Source organism: Malaclemys terrapin, chromosome 11, assembly GCF_027887155.1.
Source record: "Malaclemys terrapin pileata isolate rMalTer1 chromosome 11, rMalTer1.hap1, whole genome shotgun sequence".
In the NCBI taxonomy this organism is placed as follows: Eukaryota; Metazoa; Chordata; order Testudines; family Emydidae; genus Malaclemys; species Malaclemys terrapin.
This window is the reverse complement of record NC_071515.1, coordinates 69,531,905-69,554,482: the sequence shown is the minus strand read 5'-3', so window position 1 is coordinate 69,554,482 and position 22,578 is coordinate 69,531,905. Positions and strand designations below refer to the sequence as shown.

Genomic DNA, 22,578 nt, shown 5'->3' with positions numbered 1-22,578 from the left:
CAAATTCAAGCAATTTCAGCATGTGGGTGGTGGAGTCAATTCCAAAGTTGATGGACCCTCCTCAAGAACCTCCTCTGGGTAGTTGCAGTTCACCGTGTTACACCTCTACCCCGATATAACGCGACCCAATATAACACGAATTCAGATATAATGCGGTAAAGCAGCGCCCAGGGGGGCGGGGCTGCTTTACCACGTTATATCCGGCAGCGGGGCTCAGGCGGAGATTTAAAGGGCCCGGGGCTCCCTGCAGGGGCCGGAGACCTGGGGTCTTTAAATCACCACTGGAGCCCTGCTGCCGCTACCCTGGGGCTCCGGCAGCGGGGCTGGGGCGGTGCTTTAAAGGGCTCGGAGCTCTGGCCACTGCGGGGAGCCCTGGGCCCTTTAAATCACCGTCGGAGCCCTGTCGCCGCTACCCCGATATAATGCAGTTTCACCTATAACATGGTAAGATTTTTTGGCTCCCGAGGACCGCGTTATATCGGGGTAGAGGTGTGCTTGTTATACGGGCAGATCTGGTAGCTTCTTGTATCCTGTGGCCATGCCCACCCTGGAATGCTCGGTGGCAGTGGTTGTCAATCTGTGGCCCTCTAGTGACTAGTGGGGCCCTTCCAGGCGGTTTATGGATCTGCTTCTATCAGAGGGTTAAAGAATGTATGATTCAAATGGTCAGCGCTGCTATGCTAGGTTTCAGTGGTTCTTCCGTGGCAGCCCGCAGCCACCATTTTGGCCAGCACACCAGGGATTAAACTGGGGACCTCCAGAGCTAAAAGCATGAGCTGCTGTAGCTTGAGCTAAAGAGCACAAGCTTCCTGGCTGGGGCTGTAACCCACTTGAATCCTCTGCAGATCAGATGCAGATGGGGACGTGTATCACATGCCACTGTACTTCAAGCAGGTCTCTCTTGTGTCCCTGCCAGAGAATTCAAAGCTTTTGGGGGATTTCTGCATAGGGAATGAATTTTGGTCAAGATTTTTAAAAGCAATTTAAGGATTTTGCTTGCCTCCATTTTAGGATGCCAACTTTGGGGACCCTTTACAAAGGGCTTGATTTTCACAGGTCAGGATGCTTGGCATGTTCTGAAAACCGAGTCCCTTTAAGGTATCTCAAGCTGGACACCCAAAATCACAAATCTCTTCTGAAAATCTTGTCTGAACTGTGTTTAAACCTGTCCTTTGCTAAACTCAACCACCATGTGAATTCAGCCAGGATCAAATTTGCCAGTGACACTAAAATTGGAGAGGTAACCTGTTGGGAAAGCAAAATCAAACAACAGTAACCGTGAAAGATTAGAACAGTAGTGGGGCATCAGGCAACTATGGGAGATTCAGTAAAATTTCCTGATGGGGGAAATTAATGCAGCTGTATCCGTGTGCTTTAGGTGATTTTATGTTCATGTTGTGACCCTCATACTCTCCAAGGGTATAACCAAAACTTTGCTGAAGTGAAGGTGTAGGATTGGGATTAAGCCGCTGGGAGAGAGGAGCCGTGACAGAATCTATTTTGAGAAATGTTACATGCTAGGAACAGAAACGATGAGAGCCTCTATTTCATTCTTTTATGTGTAATGCTACCCAAGCACCCTTGATGACTTACTCTGTTTGTGCCGATGAACTGGTAATATCCCTTTCATTTTTTTAGATGCTTCCTTTACATCTTTAACTTCAATTATCTAAACCTCGTATTCATAGAATGTGAGGTCTTTTCTCTCTCTTACTTCTCTGTTAGGTCCATCATCTAGTCCATCACCATCCCAGAACAGCTGTCCTATCTAGCTAGGAACCCCTTACTATTTAACAATAAGTGCAGGGTGGTCACAACTCCCTGACATCTATTTGTGATGCTCCTGGGGGGTCACCACCCCCTGGTTGAGAATCCTTGATCTAGTTCATCCCCTGGTGGCCTCTGCAGTTTATTCCCTGCAATACATTTTGGAGCGATTTGTCCATTCTGGTTTTAAATGCCGTAAGCTTAGGGCATCTAAGGGGATCATTCCAGCTTGCCCATTTCTGGGTTTTAGCCTTATCATTGGTATTTACTTCTGCCAGTATGGGGCATTCCTATTTCAAAATGAAACACTGCTGCTTTGACCATGTTGACCTTGCCATGGGAAATTGAACTCTTCTTAACAAACACTTTTGTCTTAGCACCTCATTGCAACCAAAGCTGCCTATGAATGTTGTCGTGCAGCCTTAAAGGGCACCTTAACTTCTGCTGATTTTCCCCAGACTCTTTAGTGGTAAGAACCCTCCTCTGTCATTATAAAGCCTGTTGTTTTCGAGCAAGCTGAATAAGGTGGAACCCATCTTCCCTGGTATAGGTCTTCCGTTTCAAGAATGTTCCTGCCATGCCGCCACCCCCATTCAGCTAGATACTACAACTGGGATTTTCAAAGATACCGAAGGGGTTTTGAATCCCATTTCCCATTGCAATTAAAATCTCATCTTTTCAAGATTTGCTGCCCTATAAATGCCTAAGAGAGATGTATAGAACCTTTCCACTCTTGACATCTCATAGACACCTTAAATTGCCTCAAGTTTAATCTCTTTCCATTCCAGCCTATCTGGAAGATCTCTTCTGAGCAGCCTGTGTACTTTCATATCTTAATCCACAGTAATTGTACACTTGTTCTTTTTACATTCAAATCTCCACGACAGCGTGAACGCTTAAAATAAAAGTGTGATGGGAAGTGTGAAAAAGGAGTGGTGGGAATGAGTTTTCCTTCTGTCAAAAGAAAGATGTCATCCTCTGCTTTTTTGTGGGTGCGCGCCTTAAATAGAATGACTGAATTGGGTGATTTCCAGGTTTCTGCATTTGGCAATCCTTTTAAGTTGTAACAGATGAAGTTCCGTCTGAGGCGCTCCTTCCCACATCTTTTTCAATGACTTCTTGAAACTCCTTGAGCATTCAGCACAGAATTTGGCACGGACTTCACAACTGTTCCACGGGTAGATGGCCAAAGTTAACAGAATGCCCATTGAACAGTGATGCTAAAAGCCATATATGTTGGTGTTTTTAGCTTTGTGACCAGAATACGTTAAATAAAACACACTGGGTCAAATTCAGAAGTGAAATGTAAGATACACACCAGTAAGTCATGGTGTGGGAGGGGATGTGTTAGACATAGGAAGGATAGGTAGGAAGAGAGGAGTGTAGAAGTGAAAGCAACGACCAAGAGTGTGTAAGATGTGGTAGGATAAAACTGGGAGGCTTACACTCCTTTACCAATGATTTTGGATTATGAGTGGTTTAGCTATCTCCTCTGTTGCCTAAAAACTCCAAACCTATTAGTCATAGCATTTGGAAAATACAGGCAATGATCCAGATGATCTAATGGTCCCTTGTGCCCTTAAAATCTATGAATCTTTGTCTTGATGCCCTCTGTTGGATATTACTCTGCAGTATATGTCATGATGACGTGCTAGGACAGTAGGGCCGTTGAGCAACTGTTGACATGCCTGACAGTTTTATTACTCCCCTGTTATCAGCTAAACTGCTATTTGGTATTCTGAGCTGCCATCTGTTGACCACTGTAAAATACCAGGTTGCATTTTTAATGTGAAGTGGACTTTTCTCTGTCTAAAGGGACACTCGTGGTTTATTGGCTTTCAGTTGAATTTACTTGAAAAGAATGACTTGTTCTAAATCCTAACTATCAAAGCTATCTGTCAGTACATAAGTGGGGGCTTGTAGCTGGGAGTTTTAACAGATTCCCTCCTCAGGCACAGAGAGTGGTACAACCCACCCGAGGGATGCTGTCTGAAAGACATTTGCTTGTTGGGGGGGGGAACTTTAAATCAAGTTGCGTTTGGTTTTGGGGTGTCTTATTTTCAATCTGAAGGATCACTTAATAAAAACTATGTTGGAAAATCAAACTCAAGTCCTTCAAAACAACCCCCCAACCCTCCAAAACACTTCGTAGGGTAAGTTATTGGGGGACCCTTGTCTTCTAGAGGGACTGAGTGGAGCAATGCTGTGAAAGTGTAAACTACTATTTAAATAATTTTGGGGGAGGGGTTTCTTCGATTGTGGGTGTGATTTCTTGCCTTTTTGCTTCTGAAATGTCTTTAAGTGTTTCCCCATCACTGATTATTATCTTATTTGTATTGCATTAGCAACTGGAGGCCCCAGCCAAGACTGGGGCCTCATAGTGCTAGGTGCTGTACAAAAACATACTGAGAGACTCTCCCTGCCCTGAAGAGCTTACAACCCATATAGACAGGACAGACAAATGGTGGGAGTGGAAACAAGGGCACAGAGATCACCTATCACATGGGTTACAGACCTGCGAAAAGAAACCAAGCAGTCCAGAGTCCCAGTCTAGTGCCCTGTCCCCGGGGCCAAATGGCCAGTTCAGCCTGACCAACACCAAAGCACTTAACAAAATTAACTTCAGACTATACTGTGTATGCACAGGGATCTCTTTACCGAGCGCCGAAGTGTAGCTGCCTTTGGGATGGGAATGTAGCAACACTATAAAGTAGTTGAGGACAGTGAGGGCGGGATTTTTAGAAATGCCTGGGTGAGTTAAGAGTGCGAGTTCCATTGACTTTCTTTGGTATTTACTTCCTACCAATTTACTGGCTTTCATTGGGACTTGTGCTCCTAAGTCACTTCGTGCTCTTGAAAATCCCTCCCTGCAGGAAGAAGACTGTGTGCAATTCAGACTGAAGTTGGCAGGATGGCCAACAGTGTAATCAATGGTACTGCAATTTGCCAAGATGTCAGGGTTAACCATCTACACTTGTGAAAAAGACCTTGAAATCTTTGATACCAGAACCTTGGTTTTACATCTCAGCTAAAAAACAGCAGCCCCAGTAACAAAGTGCCTTTTAACATCATGCTAGGGCATCTGTTCAATACTGACTAAGAAGGGAAGAGTGCCACCTATTTACAAATATTTTGCAGTAATAAATGACTAAGAATAATGTGAGCTGTACTGTGAACACGCAGTTGCCTGCATGCTGCTCTTTATCATTTGAAGGCAAAGGCAGGAATACTTTGATTATCCGTCGATAGCTTTTTACCTTTACATTAGATCAGTGCACGACTGGAGGAAGTTAACCAGTTTCCTTTGTGTCTAATCAAAAGAGAAGGGCTCTGACAACTTCTTTGTGCACAATCTCCACAAGTTAGGAAGAATAGTTCACTGCAGATATTTAGTTACTTTTGTCACACCGATTTATCTAATGTAGGCCAAGTATTTGAGAGTACCTCAGGTTCATCACAGACAGTATACGGAGCCGCTGAATTGAGACCGTTAAAATCTGAAGCTGCTCTCTAATGAAAAGGGCAGATCTTCACTTCCTTCCCCGGTTTGCTTTTTTGTAAAATATGAATGAATTTTTTGTCCACATAAGTGAGAAATTTCAGAGTAACAGCCGTGTTAGTCTGTATCCGCAAAAAGAAGAACAGGAGTACTTGTGGCACCTTAGAGACTAACAAATTTATTAGAGCATAAGCTTTCGTGGACTACAGCCCACTTCTTCGGATGCATATAGAATGGAACATATAATGAGGAGATATATATACACACATACAGAGAGCATAAACAGGTGGGAGTTGTCTTACCAACTCTGAGAGGCCAATTAATTAAGAGAAAAAAAAAAAAAAAAAAAACTTTTGAAGTGATAATCAAGCTAGCCGAGTACAGACAGTGTGATAAGAAGTGTGAGAGTACTTACAAGGGGAGATAGTCAACGTTTGTAATGGCTCAGCCATTCCCAGTCCTTATTCAAACCGGAGTTGATTGTGTCTAGTTTGCATATCAATTCTAGCTCTGCAGTCTCTCTTTGGAGTCTGTTTTTGAAGTTTTTCTGTTGTAATATAGCCACCCGCAGGTCTGTCACTGAATGACCAGACAGGTTAAAGTGTTCTCCCACTGGTTTTTGAGTATTTTGATTCCTGATGTCAGATTTGTGTCCATTAATTCTTTTGCGTAGAGACTGTCCGGTTTGGCCAATGTACATGGCAGAGGGGCATTGCTGGCACATGATGGCATATATCACATTGGTAGATGTGCAGGTGAACGAGCCCCTGATGGTATGGCTGATGTGATTAGGTCCTATGATGATGTCACTTGAATAGATATGTGGACAGAGTTGGCATCGGGGTTTGTTACAAGGATAGGTTCCTGGGTTAGTGGTTTTGTTCAGTGATGTGTGGTTGCTGGTGAGTATTTGCTTTAGGTTGGGGGGTTGTCTGTAAGCGAGGACAGGTCTGTCTCCCAAGATCTGTGAGAGTAAAGGATCATCTTTCAGGATAGGTTGTAGATCTCTGATGATGCGCTGGAGAGGTTTTAGTTGGGGGCTGAAGGTGACAGCTAGTGGTGTTCTGTTATTTTCTTTGTTGGGCCTGTCTTGTAGGAGGTGACTTCTGGGTACTCGCCTGGCTCTGTCAATCTGTTTTTTCACTTCAGCAGGTGGGTATTGTAGTTTTAAGAATGCTTGATAGAGATCTTGTAGGTGCTTGTCTCTATCCGAGGGATTGGAGCAAAGTGAGAAACTAACTAGTCTCTAGTTTGACACTGCTATAAAATCAGCATATATTAGCCAGTCTTTCCCACAAAGTTTTACCAGTATACTGCGCAGCCTTTCTGTGTGTAGGTTTTTTTCCTTCAGTCCTATCCCACCCAATCCCTTTCAAATTGCCTGATGTTTGTTGTGTGAGCAAATGGGAGGAAACTATGGAAAAGCAAGGACTTGTAACCTTAACGCAAATTGGAGGTCTGTCCTCCAGCTGTGAAAAGCTGGTGTACTGACGTACTTCACAGCCACCCCCAGGGTGTGGCTCTAGAACTTTCAGAGTGTGAGCTTGATGTTTAATGCAGAGATTCTCTCATGGATACCTCCCTTCCAATTCTCAAGCATACAGACCACTTCTCCCATTCACAACTGCCTCCACCTCTACTCCTCCCATTCTCAGTCACATAACATCCCTGTGGCAACTACAGTAATTACATATGTGAAAACAGAATAATATGAAAATCTTGAATCTGTTTATAGATGTTTTCTAATGCTATTTAAAGCAACTGGAAATAAGGAGGAGACCCTTGCACTGTGGTTCCAATTCAGGAAGGCGCTTAAGCTTCAGTCCATCCCTGTTCAGGGCAACATTTAAGCATGTGCTTATTGGGAATTATGCCAATATTTAAGTTCTCTCTTAAAACTGGATACTTTCTTGAACTGGAGACCATGTGCCCAGCGATCGCTCACCATATCACCAAGTTCCTCAGCTCAGAGTTTCAGAACCTCTCATCTAGAAAGGTTTTTTTTCTTTTTTCTGTTAAATGCTGATTCTTAATTTACCTACAGGCTTGTCTTTCAGTTGCCCCAATGTCCTGTTCTGCAATGAATTTTACATATTTTTTTTTTTCCTTTTCTTCCCATGCTGCATAGGGTGTCCACACTGTAAAAATTCCATCCCACATTTCACAACTGCTGCAGAACTCTTTAAAGAAGATCGAAAGGTAACCCATTTTTAATAGTTTCTGAGATGTTTAAAGTGCCTCTGCCACCTTTTCACTTAACAAGCTTGTTCTAGTTCATTTAATGATGAGGCTTGTGCAGAAGAATGCTGGTGAACAAGTTAATCAGTTATAAAATATGTGTGCATCTTAGAGGTCATACTTTTTTTTGGCCAGACTGAGTTGAACTTTTAACCTTCTTTCTGATTTTTCTTTATTTTTCCCTTTTAATTCTTCTCTATTAAGTCATGTTGTAACTCTACAGATGAGAAATAAAGATTATTTTAAACATTTTCTTGTCCACCCTTCCTTACAGGCTTGTTATAATTAGTGGGGTGGACATAGGAAGAAATATATGTGTCTGAGGTCTGAGCTAGCCTAACTCCTAATTTGACCTGGCTACATAGTTCAGAGCAGTGAAAAATTTTGTTCACTGTTCCATAGGTCAATCTAAGCCCTAGTGTAGACGCAGCTAGGTCAACAGAAGAATTCCATCAACCCAAATACCACCTTTCATAGAGGTGGATTAAATATAGCGACAGAAACACTCTTTCTGTCAGTGTAGGGAGCATCTACACTATGGCCCTTCAGCGGCACAAGTGCAGTGCTGGAGCTGTGCACCGTAGCAACTGTAGTGTAGACATACCCTGACTCTGGGCAGAAACACAGAGGGGATTGTCAAAAGAGCTTAAGTGATTTACAAGCAAAACCCAAATGAAGTCTCTTGGGAGCACAAATCCCATTGGCTTTCAATAGGACTTGTGTTTTGTAAATCACATACAAGCTGTTGAAAATTCCACCCTTAATCCAAAAACTGGGAAATTGCAATTTGTGTCAGATCAATCAAACCCTTAGTCACATGGATAGTCCTTGCTCACACAAATGCAGTGGCCTCATTGGCTCATAAAAGCAAAGGCTTCTACTGTTAGGCCCTGTCATTTCTCCTTTGTTAGTACATCTTCAGTCTTCTCTCTTGTCTCTATGATCTGTAATGTGTTTCAGGATATGGTTTGTATGAAAGATGCTATTAAAAAACAACAACACTTTTTTGTTGTTGCTTTTTTTAGTTCCCTTTATTTCTTCCCAGTCTTTGCAACCCAGCACCTTCTGTCTGTACAAGAAACAGGCTCCAATTCAGCAATCTATTTAAGGACATGACTAGTCCCGTTTTCTCACTTGCTTATAGTGAGGAACATGATTAAGTCCTTTGCTGAATTAGGGCCATAATCCTAGATCTATGTTTGTGGTTTAACTTCCTGTCTGCTTTTCACCTACCCATGCTGTGGAAATGGCTTGGGGGATTTACTAGGAAATGAAGGGCTAGCTTTGAAACCTCTTGCCATTTAGACTTTACAGATATTGGTGAGACCTCAATCAACTGTGGATGCATCTGTGCGCGCACATGCTGGAAGAGCAGGGAGGAGTTTCTATGGAGGGCATTTAGTCAATTTCTGAACTACATGTGATGAACTGTAGGGAGGCAAACCGCTCTCTTGTCTTGCTTACGGATGGAATTAGAATGCTGCTGTTATGCCCTTGGGTTCAGGTGGCGTATAGCAGCATTTAGTGGCACACTGTTCTCAATTCTCCTGCTGCTGGAACTTTTGCAACGTTATGCCTTGTGGTTACTAGTTTGTTTGCAAGAATTCTAAAAACATGTCATTTTTCTCTCTACCTTCTGCTAGCTCTGAGACAGGCCTTTCTGTCCGGAGCTCCCTGCAATTTTATTCCATCTAGGAGTTATGAAGTGAATGTACCAAACAATGTGAAACCTGCTTATCCGGATGTATTAATAAACATCTGATCACAATTTTAGCATGTGTCATGGTTGTGCTGAATGCAAACATCTGAAGGTTTTGATTCACAACTGCAGGCAGCTGTGAAAGGACTCAAAGCCCTGGAGACAATGATTGATGGCTGCAACTCTTTATTTCAGCTGAGGGCATTTAAAGCTGAAGTGCATAGGTATAAAATGTAATGAGGTGGAACAGAAGATCCAATAGAGAATATTGAGGTTTGTACAGTTTCCGAAAGGTAGGCACGCAGCAAAAACAGCTTCGTTCCCCGTGTTGATTTATGAAAGTGCTAAGGATTGATCACCTTGGGAACCTTCTTCAGTCATGCACAACCCATAGGCTACCAAGATGTTTCTTGCTGCCTGTTGGTGCCCTTGTAGAAAAGACATAGGGCTTTGATCCAGCAAAGGATTTAAGCATGTGACTGTCCCCACTAACTTCAATAAGACAACTCCTGTGTTTAAAGTTACACACATCCTCAAATGTTTTGTTGAATTGGGACCCCATGGAATTAAACAGGGATTAAACCAAAAGGGTTCGGTAGACATTACTCCGAAAATAAGGAGCAAAGGTATTAATCTTAAAAATGTACAGAATGTAATAGAAAATAATTAAGCTTTCTCTATTTTTTAAACGGTTGTCTGTAGGATTCTGTAACAGGGATGCTAACAATGCTAACAGATGGTTCAAGTGTTACCATTTTCTATTAAATTCTCATGGATTTTTCAATAAGGGTGGCCCCTTGGCATCTGGAAAATTTTAACTTTTTAAATTAAAAAAGGAAAGGATGATTCCAGGCCTTATGGTTGCAAAAAATATCTGAAAAGGTGAACTGACCGAGCTCTCCCAAGTTTGTAGAGAGACAGAAAACAGACTGCTTTTTCTGTATGAATGTTATCTTCGTTATCAAAATGGGGCATTAATTTTGAAGTCTCGTAACAACAGGCCAGATTTTTTTCCAAAGAACTCAATCTGTTGGTGTGCACTTGTCAATCACATAATACTTGTGCACTAACAACAGAATTTGCACATGCAAAGCCCATCATCTGCATGCAAAGTCACATGCACAGAAATGAAGGTCACTATTTCAAAATTGGGCCCCAAATATCAAAGTTTCATTGGTTGTCTGATTGCTGATTACTTTAGCAGAAATATCTGATGTGCTTGTCCAATGTGTCAGCGCATTACAGAAGATCTGGAAATATCTGGCTCTGGCATACCACCCACGGCTCCTGCACCTCCACTTGCTTTAGTGTCTCTGGACTACTGGTAAGAGCAGGCCAGCGAGGAGAGACGTCTAGAGACGCTGAGCACATCCTGACTGTACGGAATTCAGGGTAGCTTCTGGAAAGGCTCTTATGCAACCAACTCTGCTAGGCCCAATGAGACATCCCCCATTGCAAGGCTCCTCCCTCACTGCAGGACCTCTCTGCCAGTTGCACGTCACTTCTTGCTTTTCAACAGCTGACAAAATGTTACTTTCAGGTACTTTAAAAATATTAAACCTGGGTCCTGGGACCTTCTTGTTTTCAGCTGCCTGGGGAGCTCTGGCCCTCACTTGCAGCTGCCAGGAGAGAGACCTGGGCCTTGACTTGCATCTGCAGCTCTCTTTATGGATGCTTTCAGCAGAGGCCGTTCATACCTTCCGGCTCACCAACAGATGCTGAAGAGATGCAAGGGTGACCGTTGTCCCTTTGCTGAACAGATGGAAGAGCATGAAGATGTGTTCAGTCAGTGCTCTAGACTAGAGACTCTTAGGGACGCCAATAAAACCTTCAGAAGTCCGCAGGCTCATTTTCAACTGAGCCCCAAAAGGCTGAGTCCAGAGTTAAGCTAGAATGAATTGATTTATGGTGCTCTGATCTGAACTTCGTGGAGGAAATCTGTTGATTTTTTTTCCATGCCCACAGAGTAAGAGAGATCTAGAATTCTTCAAAAGGTGCTGCTGTTTGGGCAAGCCTCTTTGGAATTACTTACATTTTTTGAACACACTTGTACTCTTATGCATCTATATAAAGCAGACCACCAGACAGCTAACAGTGCGATTGTATGGTTGTCATTGAGGGCAAAATCTGAAGAAATGGGGATTGCACAGCCATCATTGAAGGAAGACTTCTAGAACCTGCAGAACCTCTAGAAATCAGTGAGACTTAATGAATCACAATATGGAACTCCACCATGCTATTTTTGGCAGTCGCTTTTTTTTAGGTTGAACGACACTTTCAGGTCCTAATCCAGGAAAATTCTGTGTGATGAAATTGGGACACACATGCACTAAAGAAACAAGAAACTAATACTTTGGAGATTCAAGCATGTCTTGAATTAAAAAAAAAAAAAAAAAAAAGACTCATCAGACATGGTAATGTTGTTGCTGTACATCATGGTAACTAAAGATTAATCTTCTCTTGCAAACTGATTCCCTTAGAAATAATGAGTGAATTGTGGCTAACCTCAGTGGGGTGCATTGTATTTTGGAGATACAACCAGTTACATAAATAAAACCTTGTACAGTAAACATAGGGAAGAATGGGTCCCTGTTTAATTCATATGTGCTATCAAAACCTTTAAGTCACTTGGCAACAACAGACTATTTTTTTTTATATAATCAGATTTGTCATCTGTAGTTGACTACTCTAAAGCAGATGCATAGTACCATTCTTTTTCACACTGAAATTTTATCCCTAATTTATTGTTTTAAATCAGCCTGTCCTATATCATTCCTTCCTTGAATCAATATTCAGTTATTCACTTCCATTTTCATAACAAAAGTCAATATTAGCTCCTGCAGAGATTTATTTCCTTTAATCAATAAACCAGTGTGTAGTGGTTCATATTTTAACAGGAGAGCAACTGCTACCGAAGGAAGATATTTTACATCATCCCACCATGGCTGGAAGACAGACTGTTAAAATGCAAAAGGTTGAAAAACAGAAGAGGAACAATTTCCGGAAAGAAAGGAGATTCTATTGTCTCTTTCCCAGACACCCATTTAAGATATGCACATTTTTTTAAAATGGTAACGTCACTCTAGACTAGAAAATTGTTTCGCAATTCTGTTGGGAGCTGGTTCCCCTGAAGAAAACAATGACACTAAGTATAGTAATATACATGGACTTGTCTGCACAGTGAGGTACTGTGCACTATTGGGTTGTGATTTCTAAAGTGCACTAATGTGTGGCACAGCATATGCCCCTGTGGCTGACCCTCCCGCGGGCCACATCTGGGGACATCGCAAGGAGTAATAGCTCCCATCACTCCAGGAAGAGAGAGAGAGAGAGAGATGGAGCATCACCACCACCCTTTGACGCAGCATATGGCCTCACCAGCACATTTCCCTCCACTGCAGCCCCTTGCCTCTGAATAACAGCTTTCTCCTGCTGCCAGCTAATGTAGCAAGTAGAGGCAGTCTGTGCTGCAATGCTGAGGGTTTAGGATTCAAACCCAGTTTGATGCACAATACAGAGATTTACAGTTGCGCCTAATAGAATTGGTTTTGCCTTTTTCTTAAAAAAAAAAAAAAAAAAAATCCAAACCAATTAGGAAATTACATATGAAACTTGGATAAAAGAACATTGTTAAGGCTGCAAAATCAAGAACTCCAGAGATCGGAAATACCAAGTCTACTGTTGCCCATGCAACTTTAATTCTGCCCTCTTGCATGTACATTATGATACAGTCTTTAATTACATGGTCAGATACAACGTTTTCCCACAGGACTCCTGCCTTATTTTATTGCACAGAATGGTTGCACAAGGAGGCAGCAATAACCTTGCACAACCATAAATCTGACTTTTCCTTTCAACTACTTGACATGCAACTAAATAATGCTCTTTTAATATCACTTATAATGTATAAATACCTGACATAAACAAATGAAGAGTTCTTGCTGCAGATGATTCTTAATATTTGTCTTTAGTGGCCCCGATTCATTGAGAGTTCCTTCTGTTGTACGAAAACTACCAAAATGTATTTGTGATTTTATTCCTTTATTTAAATAGTCTTCAGGAATCCTTGGTCTTTAAGGCCACTTTAATGGTTTTCCTGTTTTAACACATGAATAAAGAAGTGATATTCTGCAATGAAGTAGCAATTTTCATCCGAGGATGCAATAGAGTTTGATCTTTCTAAGCCACTGTTTTATGAGGATCTCAAATCCAAAACAACACAAAACCCAAGATAGATTTTCCAGTTTCTTTAATTGCTGCCCAGATGTTGCGATCAGTTGATGTAGTTTTGACTGCCTCACCATGCAAATAAAAGACATAGTGGCATAGTAAGTGATCTTTAATTATGGGAGTACAGGGCATCAGAAGCACTGACATCATGCAAATAAAAGGTATTTTGCTCCAATTGCTTGGAGTAGGCCAGTGGAATGGAAAGTTAAAGTTGAAATGCATCTGATATTAAATTAGCTTTGAAACACTGTAGCCAGTAGTCACAATAATCCCTTCTCTAATCGGTTGGCTTTTACGTAGCATAGACTTAACGCTGTATAACCCACCCAGTCTCCAGCAAATGCATAATGGGATTGTGAAGGTAATACGTGTGTGTAAATTGCAGAAGAACTTTAGAATAACTTCTGCAGGTGGAGTTATGTATATGTGATAACAGTGGGATTGGGCCAATGTAAGTAAAGTCCATTTTCCAAAAGAGCTGAAGCTGAAAATTTTAAAAAAAGGCCTGATCCTGAGATGCACCCACAACTCCCACTGCAGCCAGTGGGAAGTGCTGGTTCTCAGTACCTCTCAGAATCAGGTTCCCAGTGATACACACAGGGTGGTAACAGTAGCCAGGAGCCCTGTTTAGTCTGGGACGACATACTATGGCTCCTAAGTTACGAGCTCTCCCTGTGAGCAGGCAAAGAGGGACAAAGCCAGTCTATGGTAGAGCAGCAGAGAGTTGCTCAGGGCCGCCCAGAGGATTCAGGGGGCCTGGGGTCTTTGGTGTCAGGTCCTGGGGGGGAAGGACCCCCCGACGCGGGTCTTTGGGGCACTTCGGCGGTGGGTCCCGGAGCGGAAGGACCCCCCGCCGCCGAAGACCCGGAGCGGAAGAAGCTCCGGGGGCCCAGGCCCCGCCAGAGTTTTCCAGGGCCCCTGGAGCGAGTGAAGGACCCCGCTCCAGGGGCCCCGAAAAACTCTCATGGGGGCCCCTGCTGGGCCCAGGGCCTGGGGAAATTGCCCCACTTGCCCCCCCCCCCCTCGGGTGGCCCTGGAGTTGCCACGCTGAGCTCTCTTTCGGGCTATTACTGTTATTTATTTGTACCGTCTAGGGACCTTACCCGAGATCAGAACTCCATGGTGCTAGGCACTGTACATACTCATAACACACCTTACCCAAAGAGCTTGCAGTCCAAACTAAAAGACAGACAAAGGGTGGCAGAGGAGTAAAGCAACCTGCCTAAAGGCACACAGAATATGAATAACGGAGCCACGATTAAATCCTAGGTCCTCTGACTCTGGTGTCCTACCCACTAGACCCACATCTCACTTAACCTGGGAACTGGGTGAGGGTTGTTACAGCTGCTTTGAGCATACATCGTTAATGTCCTTTACACTTGTATGAATTAATTAATAAACATTGCACCATCTTTCTATATAAGCTTTTCTCTGAATAAACTAAAGAGGGAAGAAGACGCTGCAGCCAGCCAGATACAGTAGTATATTTAGGGATAACGAAGATGGTTTTCTTCCCCTGTAAGCACTTGCAGCCGAGTAGCCCTAATTAATGAAGTTTAAGAGATACAGTTCTAGCCAGCACAATGAATTGCTGCACCTCTAGAGAACAGAGTTCACATCTTACCTAAGTCAACTTGAGTCTGATGCTCTTATCCTTCTCCCCATCTCTGGAGATTATAAAAGCATTGCATATTTTGGTACAAGTAGTTGTTCCTATTCCAGACAATCTGGGCTGCAACAGCAGAGGGTGTCTGCATCTCTTCAATTTCTCATCCACTGAAAGTGTCGCTATTTGAAGCAGCAGACGGTTATGGTTTTTCATCTCTTATGTATTTCAGATCGCCTATGCTGCAGTGGACTGTGCCAAAGAACAGAACCATGATCTGTGTAAACAGGAAGGTGTGGATGGTTACCCCACCTTTAACTATTACAACTATGGGAAGTTTGTAGAAAAATATAACGGAGAGAGAGGGGTAAGTATAAGAACAGGTTGCAATTTGAAAAAATAACCTCCATGGGGAGAGGAGTGTCTTGTCTCTTTCCATTTTTGTTGTAAATTAACAGGACAGGGTAAACTTTCAGTGTATTGCAAAAGGCTTTTCCGCTCCCATCAGTAATTCACTGGGCTGAATCATTGTGTACCACACCCATACACATTTTTGAACTGGAACTTGTTTGGTCTATTCTGGGAAATTTAGCACCTGCTAAGGGAAATTTGGAGTGAATTTGATGATTTAGGCTGCCAGGTAAGAGATTGAAGTCCAGGACTTCCATGGTAGCATTTAATTTCAGAAAAGGGACCGACACAAAAATGAGGAATTTAGTGAAACAGAAATTAAAAGGTACAGCGCCAAAAGTGAAATCCCTGCAAGCTGCATGGAAACTTTTTAAAGAAACCCTAATAGAGGCTCAATTTAAAGGTATACCGCAAATTAAAAAACATAGTACGAGAACCAAAAAAGTGCCATCGTGTCTAAACAACAAAGTAAAAGAAGCTGTTAGAGGTAAAAAGACATCCTTTAAAAATTGGAAGTTAAATTGTATTGAGGAAAATAGAAAGGAGCATAAACTCTGGCAAGTGAAGTGTAAAAATATAATTAGGAAGGCTAAAACAATCGAAGAACAGCTAGCCAAAGACTCAAAAAGTAATAGCATTTTTTTTTTAAGTACATCAGAAGCAGGAAGCCTGCTAAACAACCAGCGGGGTCACTGGACGATCAAGATGCTAAAGGAGCATTCAAGGAAGACAAGGCCATTGTGGAGAAACCAAATGAATTCTTTGCATCGGTCTTCACGGCTGAGAATGTGAGGGAGATTCCCAAACCTGAGCCATTCTTTTTAGGTGACAAATCTGAGGAACTGTCCCAGATTGAGGTATTATTAGAAGAGGTTTTGGAACAAATTGATAAATTAAACAGTAATAAGTCACCAGGACCAAATGGTATTTCCCCCAAGAGTTCTGAAGGAACTCAAATATGAAATTGCAGAACTATTAATGGTGGTATGTAACCTATCATTTCAATCAGCTTTGGTACCAGATGACTGAAGGATAGCTAATGTGATGTCAATTTTTAAAAAATGCTCCAGAGGCAATCCTGGCAATTACAGGACGGTAAGCCTAACTTCCGTACCGGGCAAATTGGTTGAAACTATAGTTAAAAAAAAAAAAAAACAGTATTAGACACATAGATGAATACGATTTGTTGGGGAAGAGTCAACATGGTTTCTGTAAGGAGAAATCATGCCTGAACAAACTACTAGAATTCTTTGAGGAGGTCAACAAGCATGTGGCCAAGGGTGATCCAGTGGATATAGTGTACTTAAATTTTCAGAAAGCCTTTGACAAGGTCCCTCAACAAAGGCTCTTAAGCAAAGTAAGCTGTCATGGGATAAGAGGGAAGGCCCTCTCCTGGATCAGTAACTGGTTAAAAGATAGGACACAAAGGATAAAATGGTCTCTTTTCAGAATGGAAAGAGGTAAATAGTGGTGTCCCTGAGGGGTCTGTACGGGGCCCAGTCCTATTCAACACATTCATAAATGATCTGGAAAAAGGGATAAACAATGAGGTGGCAAAATTTGCAGATGATACAAAACTACTCAAGATCGTTAAGTCCCAAGCAGACTGCAGAGAGGTAGAAAAGGATCTCATAAAACCGGGGGACTGGGCAACAAAATAGCAGATGGGACTTTTCAGGTTGGAAAAGAGATGACTAAGGAGGGATATGATAGAGGTCTATAAAATCAAGACTGGTGTGAAGAAAGTAAATAAGGAAGGGTTATTTTCTTCTCAGAACACAAGAACTAGGGGTCACCAAATGAAATTAATAGGCAGCAGGTTTAAAACAAACAAAAGGAAGTATTTCTTCCCACAACACACTGTCAACCTGTGGAACTCTTTGCCAGAGGATGTTGTGAAGGCCAAGACTATAACAGGGTTCAAAAAAGAACTAGATAAGTTCAAGGAGGATAGCTCCATCAATGGCAGGATGGGCGGGGATGCAAAACCATGGTCTGACGTGTCCCTAGGCTCTGTTTGCCAGAAGCTGGGAATGGGCGATGGGATGTATCACTTGATGATTACCTGTTCTGTTCATTCCCTCTGAATCATCTGGCACTGGCCACTGTCGGAAGACAGGATACTGGGCTAGAAGGACCATTGCTCTGATCTTGTATGGCCATTCTTATGAGATTTATGAAGGAAAGGATTCCAGCTCTAGAATCACCTGACTTAAGGGAGACATTGTCCAATTGTTGGAAAATGTTCTAGCTAGTGTGTTTGTGTACAACTGGCTCTTTATTGGATAGAATTAGAATTACTCTATTGTCTCTCTCTACTTTAAACAAGTACTGGAGATTCTCCTTTAGTTTGATGGCATGGCCATCTGCTTTTGGAGCCAGAGAATGTGATTTCTGTCCCTGCTGTCATTGTGAAGTCCTGAATGGACATACATGCAGCAAAGTGACAACCATGAAGTGCATAGAGTTACAGGTTTGTTGCAATATGATAGCAAAGGATGCTGTTACTAAAGCAGTAAAACACTTCAAGAACTACCATTCTCCTGGATTCCTTTTGCTGTGTCAAAGGTTGAAGAATCTTGGCCTATAGCCTCCTATAGCAGACATTTCCTGGTGCACGTGCTGGAGGAACCAACTAGGGGCAGAGCTTTTCGTGACCTGCTGCTCACAAACCGGGAAGAATTAGTCGGGGAAGCAAAAGTGGATGGGAACCTGGGAGGCAGTGACCACGAGATGGTCGAGTTCAGGATCCTGACACAAGGAAGAAAGGAGAGCAGCAGAATACGGACCCTGGACTTCAGAAAAGCAGACTTTGACTCCCTCAGGGGACAGATGGGCAGGATCCCCTGGGAGAATAACATGAAGGGCAAAGGGGTCCAGGAGAGCTGGCTGTATTTTAAAGAATCCTTATTGCGGTTGCAGGAACAAACCATCCCGATGTGTAGAAAGAACAGTAAATATGGCAGGCGACCAGCTTGGCTAAACAGTGAAATCCTTGCTGATCTTAAACGCAAAAAAGAAGCTTACAGGAAGTAGAAGATTGGACAAATGACCAGGGAGGAGTATAAAAATATTGCTCAGGCATGCAGGAGTGAAATCAGGAAGGCCAAATCACACTTGGAGTTGTAGCTAGCAAGAGATGTTAAGAGTAACAAGAAGGGTTTCTTCAGGTATGTTATCAACAAGAAGAAAGTCAAGGAAAGTGTGGGCCCCTTACTGAATGAGGGAGGCAACCTAGTGACCGAGGATGTGGAAAAAGCTAATGTACTCAATGATTTTTTTGCCTCTGTCTTCACGAACAAGGTCAGCTCCCAGACTGCTGCACTGAGCAGCACAGTATGGGGAGAAGGTGACCAGCCCTCTGTGGAGAAAGAAGTGGTTCGGGACTATTTAGAAAAACTGGATGTGCACAAGTCCATGGGGCTGGATGCGCTGCATCCGAGGGTGCTAAAGGTTTTGGCGGATGAGATTGCAGAGCCATTGGCCATTATTTTTGAAAACTCATGGCGATCCGGGGAGGTCCCGGATGACTGGAAAAAGGTTAATGTAGTGCCCATCTTTAAAAGGAAGGAGGAGGATCCGGGGAACTACAGGCCAGTCAGTCTCACCTCAGTCCCTGGAAAAATCATGGAACAGGTCGTCAAGGAATCAATTATGAAACACTTAGAGGAGAGGAAAGTGATCAGGAACAATCAGCATGGATTCACCAAGGGGAAGTCATGCCAGACTAACCTAATTGCCTTCTATGATGAGATAACTGGCTCTGTGGATGAGGGGAAAGCAGTGGACGTGTTATTCCTTGTCTTTAGCAAAGCTTTTGATACGGTTTCCCACAGTATTCTTGCCGCCAAGTTAAAGAAGTATGGTCTCGATGAATGGACTGTAAGGTGGATAGAAAGCTGGCTAGATCGTCGGGCTCAACGGGTAGTGATCAATGGCTCCATGTCTAGTTGGCAGCCGGTTTCAAGCGGAGTGCCCCAAGGGTCGGTCTTGTTTAATATCTTTATTAATGATCTGGAGGATGGTGTGGACTGCACTCTCAGCAAGTTTGCAGATGACATTAAACTGGGAGGCGTGGTAGATGCACTGGAGGGTAGGGATCGGATACAGAGGGACCTAGACAAATTAGAGGATTGGGCCAAAAAAACCTGATGAGGTTCAACAAGGACAAGTGCAGAATCCTGCACTTAGGACGGAAGAATCCCATACACTGCTACAGACTAGGGACCGAATGGCTAGGTAGCAGTTCTGCAGAAAAGGACCTAGGGGTCACAGTGGATGAGAAGCTGGCTATGAGTCCACAGTGTGCTCTTATTGCCAAGAAGGCTAACGGCATTTTGGGGCATTGCCAGCAGGTCGAGGAACGTGATCGTTCCCCTTTATTCGACATTGGTGAGGCCTCATCTGGAGTACTGTGTCCAGTTTTGGGTCCCACACTACAAGAAGGATGTGGAAAAATTGGAAAGAGTCCAGTGGAGGGCAACAAAAATGATTAGGGGTCTGGAGCACATGACTTATGAGGAGAGGCTGGGGTTTGTTTAGTCTCCAGAAGAGAAGAATGAGGGGGGGATTTGATAGCTGCTTTCAACTACCCGAGGGGGGGTTCCAAAGAGGATGGAGCTCGGCTGTTCTCAGTGGTAGCAGATGACAGAACAAGGAGCAATGGTCTCAAGTTGCAGTGAGGGAGGTCTAGATTGGATATTAGGAAACACTATTTCACTAGGAGGGTGGTGAAGCACTGGAATGCGTACCTAGGTAGGTGGTGGAATTCCTTCCTTGGAGGTTTTTAAGGCCCGGCTTGACAAAGCCCTGGCTGGGATGATTTAGTTGGGGATTGGTCCTGCTTTGAGCAGGGCGTTGGACTAGATGACCTCCTGAGGTCCCTTCCAACCCTGATATTCTATGATTCTATGATTCTATCTTGCAAAGGAATTCTAGCAGTTAGAGGAAGGCACTGGGAGTCAGGAAACCTGTATTCTGTTCCTGACTCTGCCAAAGAAACCTTTACTTGTAAATTAATTCCCTGGGTTGCACAAAGAACCACCTTTTGTTAATCAGGGCCCCAGTCCAGTAACAGATTCTGCATGAGCAGGTCCTTTACATTCATGTGGCACTTCATGCCCATGTGGAGTCAGTTGTGATCTAAGGTCTAAGAGAGAGCCCTAGAGACAACCAAGGCCGAGCAATATCATGGAATAAAGAATTGACACATCTCTGTGCTCTTGGGTGGCAATCGCATGTCTACTAGCTGGTTCTGAAGTGGTGCATACAGCATATTAACATGGCACTAATGTATGTTTCAGAGTTTATTAATGAAAAAGCATTGACAAAATTTGTGAGAAGCTCCCTGCCCTCTCCTCCGTTACATTGTTGCCTTCCATATTCTTCCTCCCCTCCCTACTGCCAGTTTTTCATGAGAGACTTGATGAGTCTAAAGCCTCTATGGATATTTCCTTTTCCACTTCATTGGAGGAGCCCTGCACCAGCACATTGTTGTGATCAGACAATACAGAAGCAATGACTGTTCTCTAGTTTACATTAAACGTACATACCCATGCCTTGGTGTTGGGAGTCTTGAAACATTGTTTTGGTGTCTTTTATTTAAAAAATGTAACCAATATTTTTCTTTAAATACAGGAGTCTGGATTTGCCACTTTCATGCGAACTCTTAGAGAAAGAGACCATGAAAGGGTAGGAAAGAAGAAGGATGAACTGTAATTTCTGCCTCAAAAGACATTTTCCACTGCACTGTGAATGGTCCCAGGTCCATTGTTACTGTGCCTGAGATTTCACATATTCTAAAGACAGAGACTTAAAAACAAAAAAAACAGCCATGCCATTTTGTACAATTTTGAAATAAAGTGAAACTACTTGATTTTTAAAGGAAAACCGATTGTTGCCATATTCTGTTTAAAAACTAGCGTTTTCTCATGATGTGAGAATATGCCCATCAACACTCCTATGCAATATTTTTGTAATCTGTAGTGTGTCTGTAGGTGAAGATTTTTGATACGGTGATTCTGCATTTTTCTTTGAAGGGTATTACAATCCATGTAATAACTTGTTGTTGTTTTTTTAAATCAGTGGAGGAAAATGGGACTTTTGAGAAACATAAAAATCTGTTCAAATGCAGTTTTGCATTTTTGTGAAATAGATACATGTTGTTCAGAGATGTTTGGGGGGAACAATTTTAAGGTGCTCAGGGATAAATAGGGAAATTGAGTTAATGAAGACACTAGCATTGACCATTCCAGATCTAACTGATTTCATTTTTAATCCGCTGTACCAGAACTGTTTACATATCTTTATAGAATGTACTGAGTCATTTTAAACAAAGTTGTCAAAAATCGGCACAGCATAGTTTAAGTTCAGAATCAGTCTCATTTTTCAGCATTTATGTCATCAAATGCCCCTGTAAATATGGGAGCAAAATGTAGGCTGTCTTTTTGTAAATTTATGTTTAGGCCATATGAAATGCATATTGGAAAGCAGTATATTTGATTGTCTGACAGATGTGTAATATTTTTGATATGCAGAAATTACATACAAGACAATTTGTGTACATTCCAAATACTTGTCCGCATTGTTTGTTAAATAAAAATTAAAAAATGGAGTTACAGCATTAAAACTATGTCTTTAGCAGTCATGTTAAAGACTGCAAATCACTGTAAAGAAATACAGCATTACTACAGAGAATGCTTTAAAAATGTGCTTTTGTGCTGTTCGTTTTACAAAGTTGCATTCATCTGGAGGTACTTGATATGTCTTCATAGAATGGGTTTTTTAAGATTCATTTTGACCTAAAAATAAATCAATAAAAAAATTGAAAATGTTTTAATCCTGTATCAACCTGGTTTTGCAGCTCTTTCAGGCAACGTGCTATGTAACCAGTACCCGTAAGAGCTGGTGACAAGAAAGTATAAGCCACTGCAGGTTCCATGAACAAGGGTTATTTCCTGTCTGATGAGTAAGGGGCAAGCCCATCGTTTAACTCTTATAGGTTCTCTGTTTTTTAGTATATCCTCTGTGGCACTAGTCTCACATTTCACACTCTCTGGTGACATTGAACTGCAGGTTGACATAGCTTCCTCATTAAATAATGGAGAACCATCACTTGGACCTGAATAC

The 22,578-nt window shown here is 42.5% G+C and overlaps 1 protein-coding gene across 2 annotated transcripts in view; it reads left to right on the top strand.

The window, feature by feature from the left end:
- The window catches only part of PDIA5 (protein disulfide isomerase family A member 5), a 121,191-nt gene extending 98,896 nt beyond the window's left edge, over positions 1–22,295 (top strand). For both annotated transcript variants that reach the window (XM_054044360.1, XM_054044359.1), the window contains 3 exons: positions 7,395–7,465; positions 15,272–15,406; positions 21,088–22,295. In XM_054044360.1, coding sequence (XP_053900335.1) covers positions 7,395–7,465; positions 15,272–15,406; positions 21,088–21,168 — 287 coding nt within the window. In that variant the 3' untranslated portion in view covers positions 21,169–22,295. The remainder of the gene's footprint in view (positions 1–7,394; positions 7,466–15,271; positions 15,407–21,087) is intronic.
- Positions 22,296–22,578: the final 283 nt, after the last annotated feature.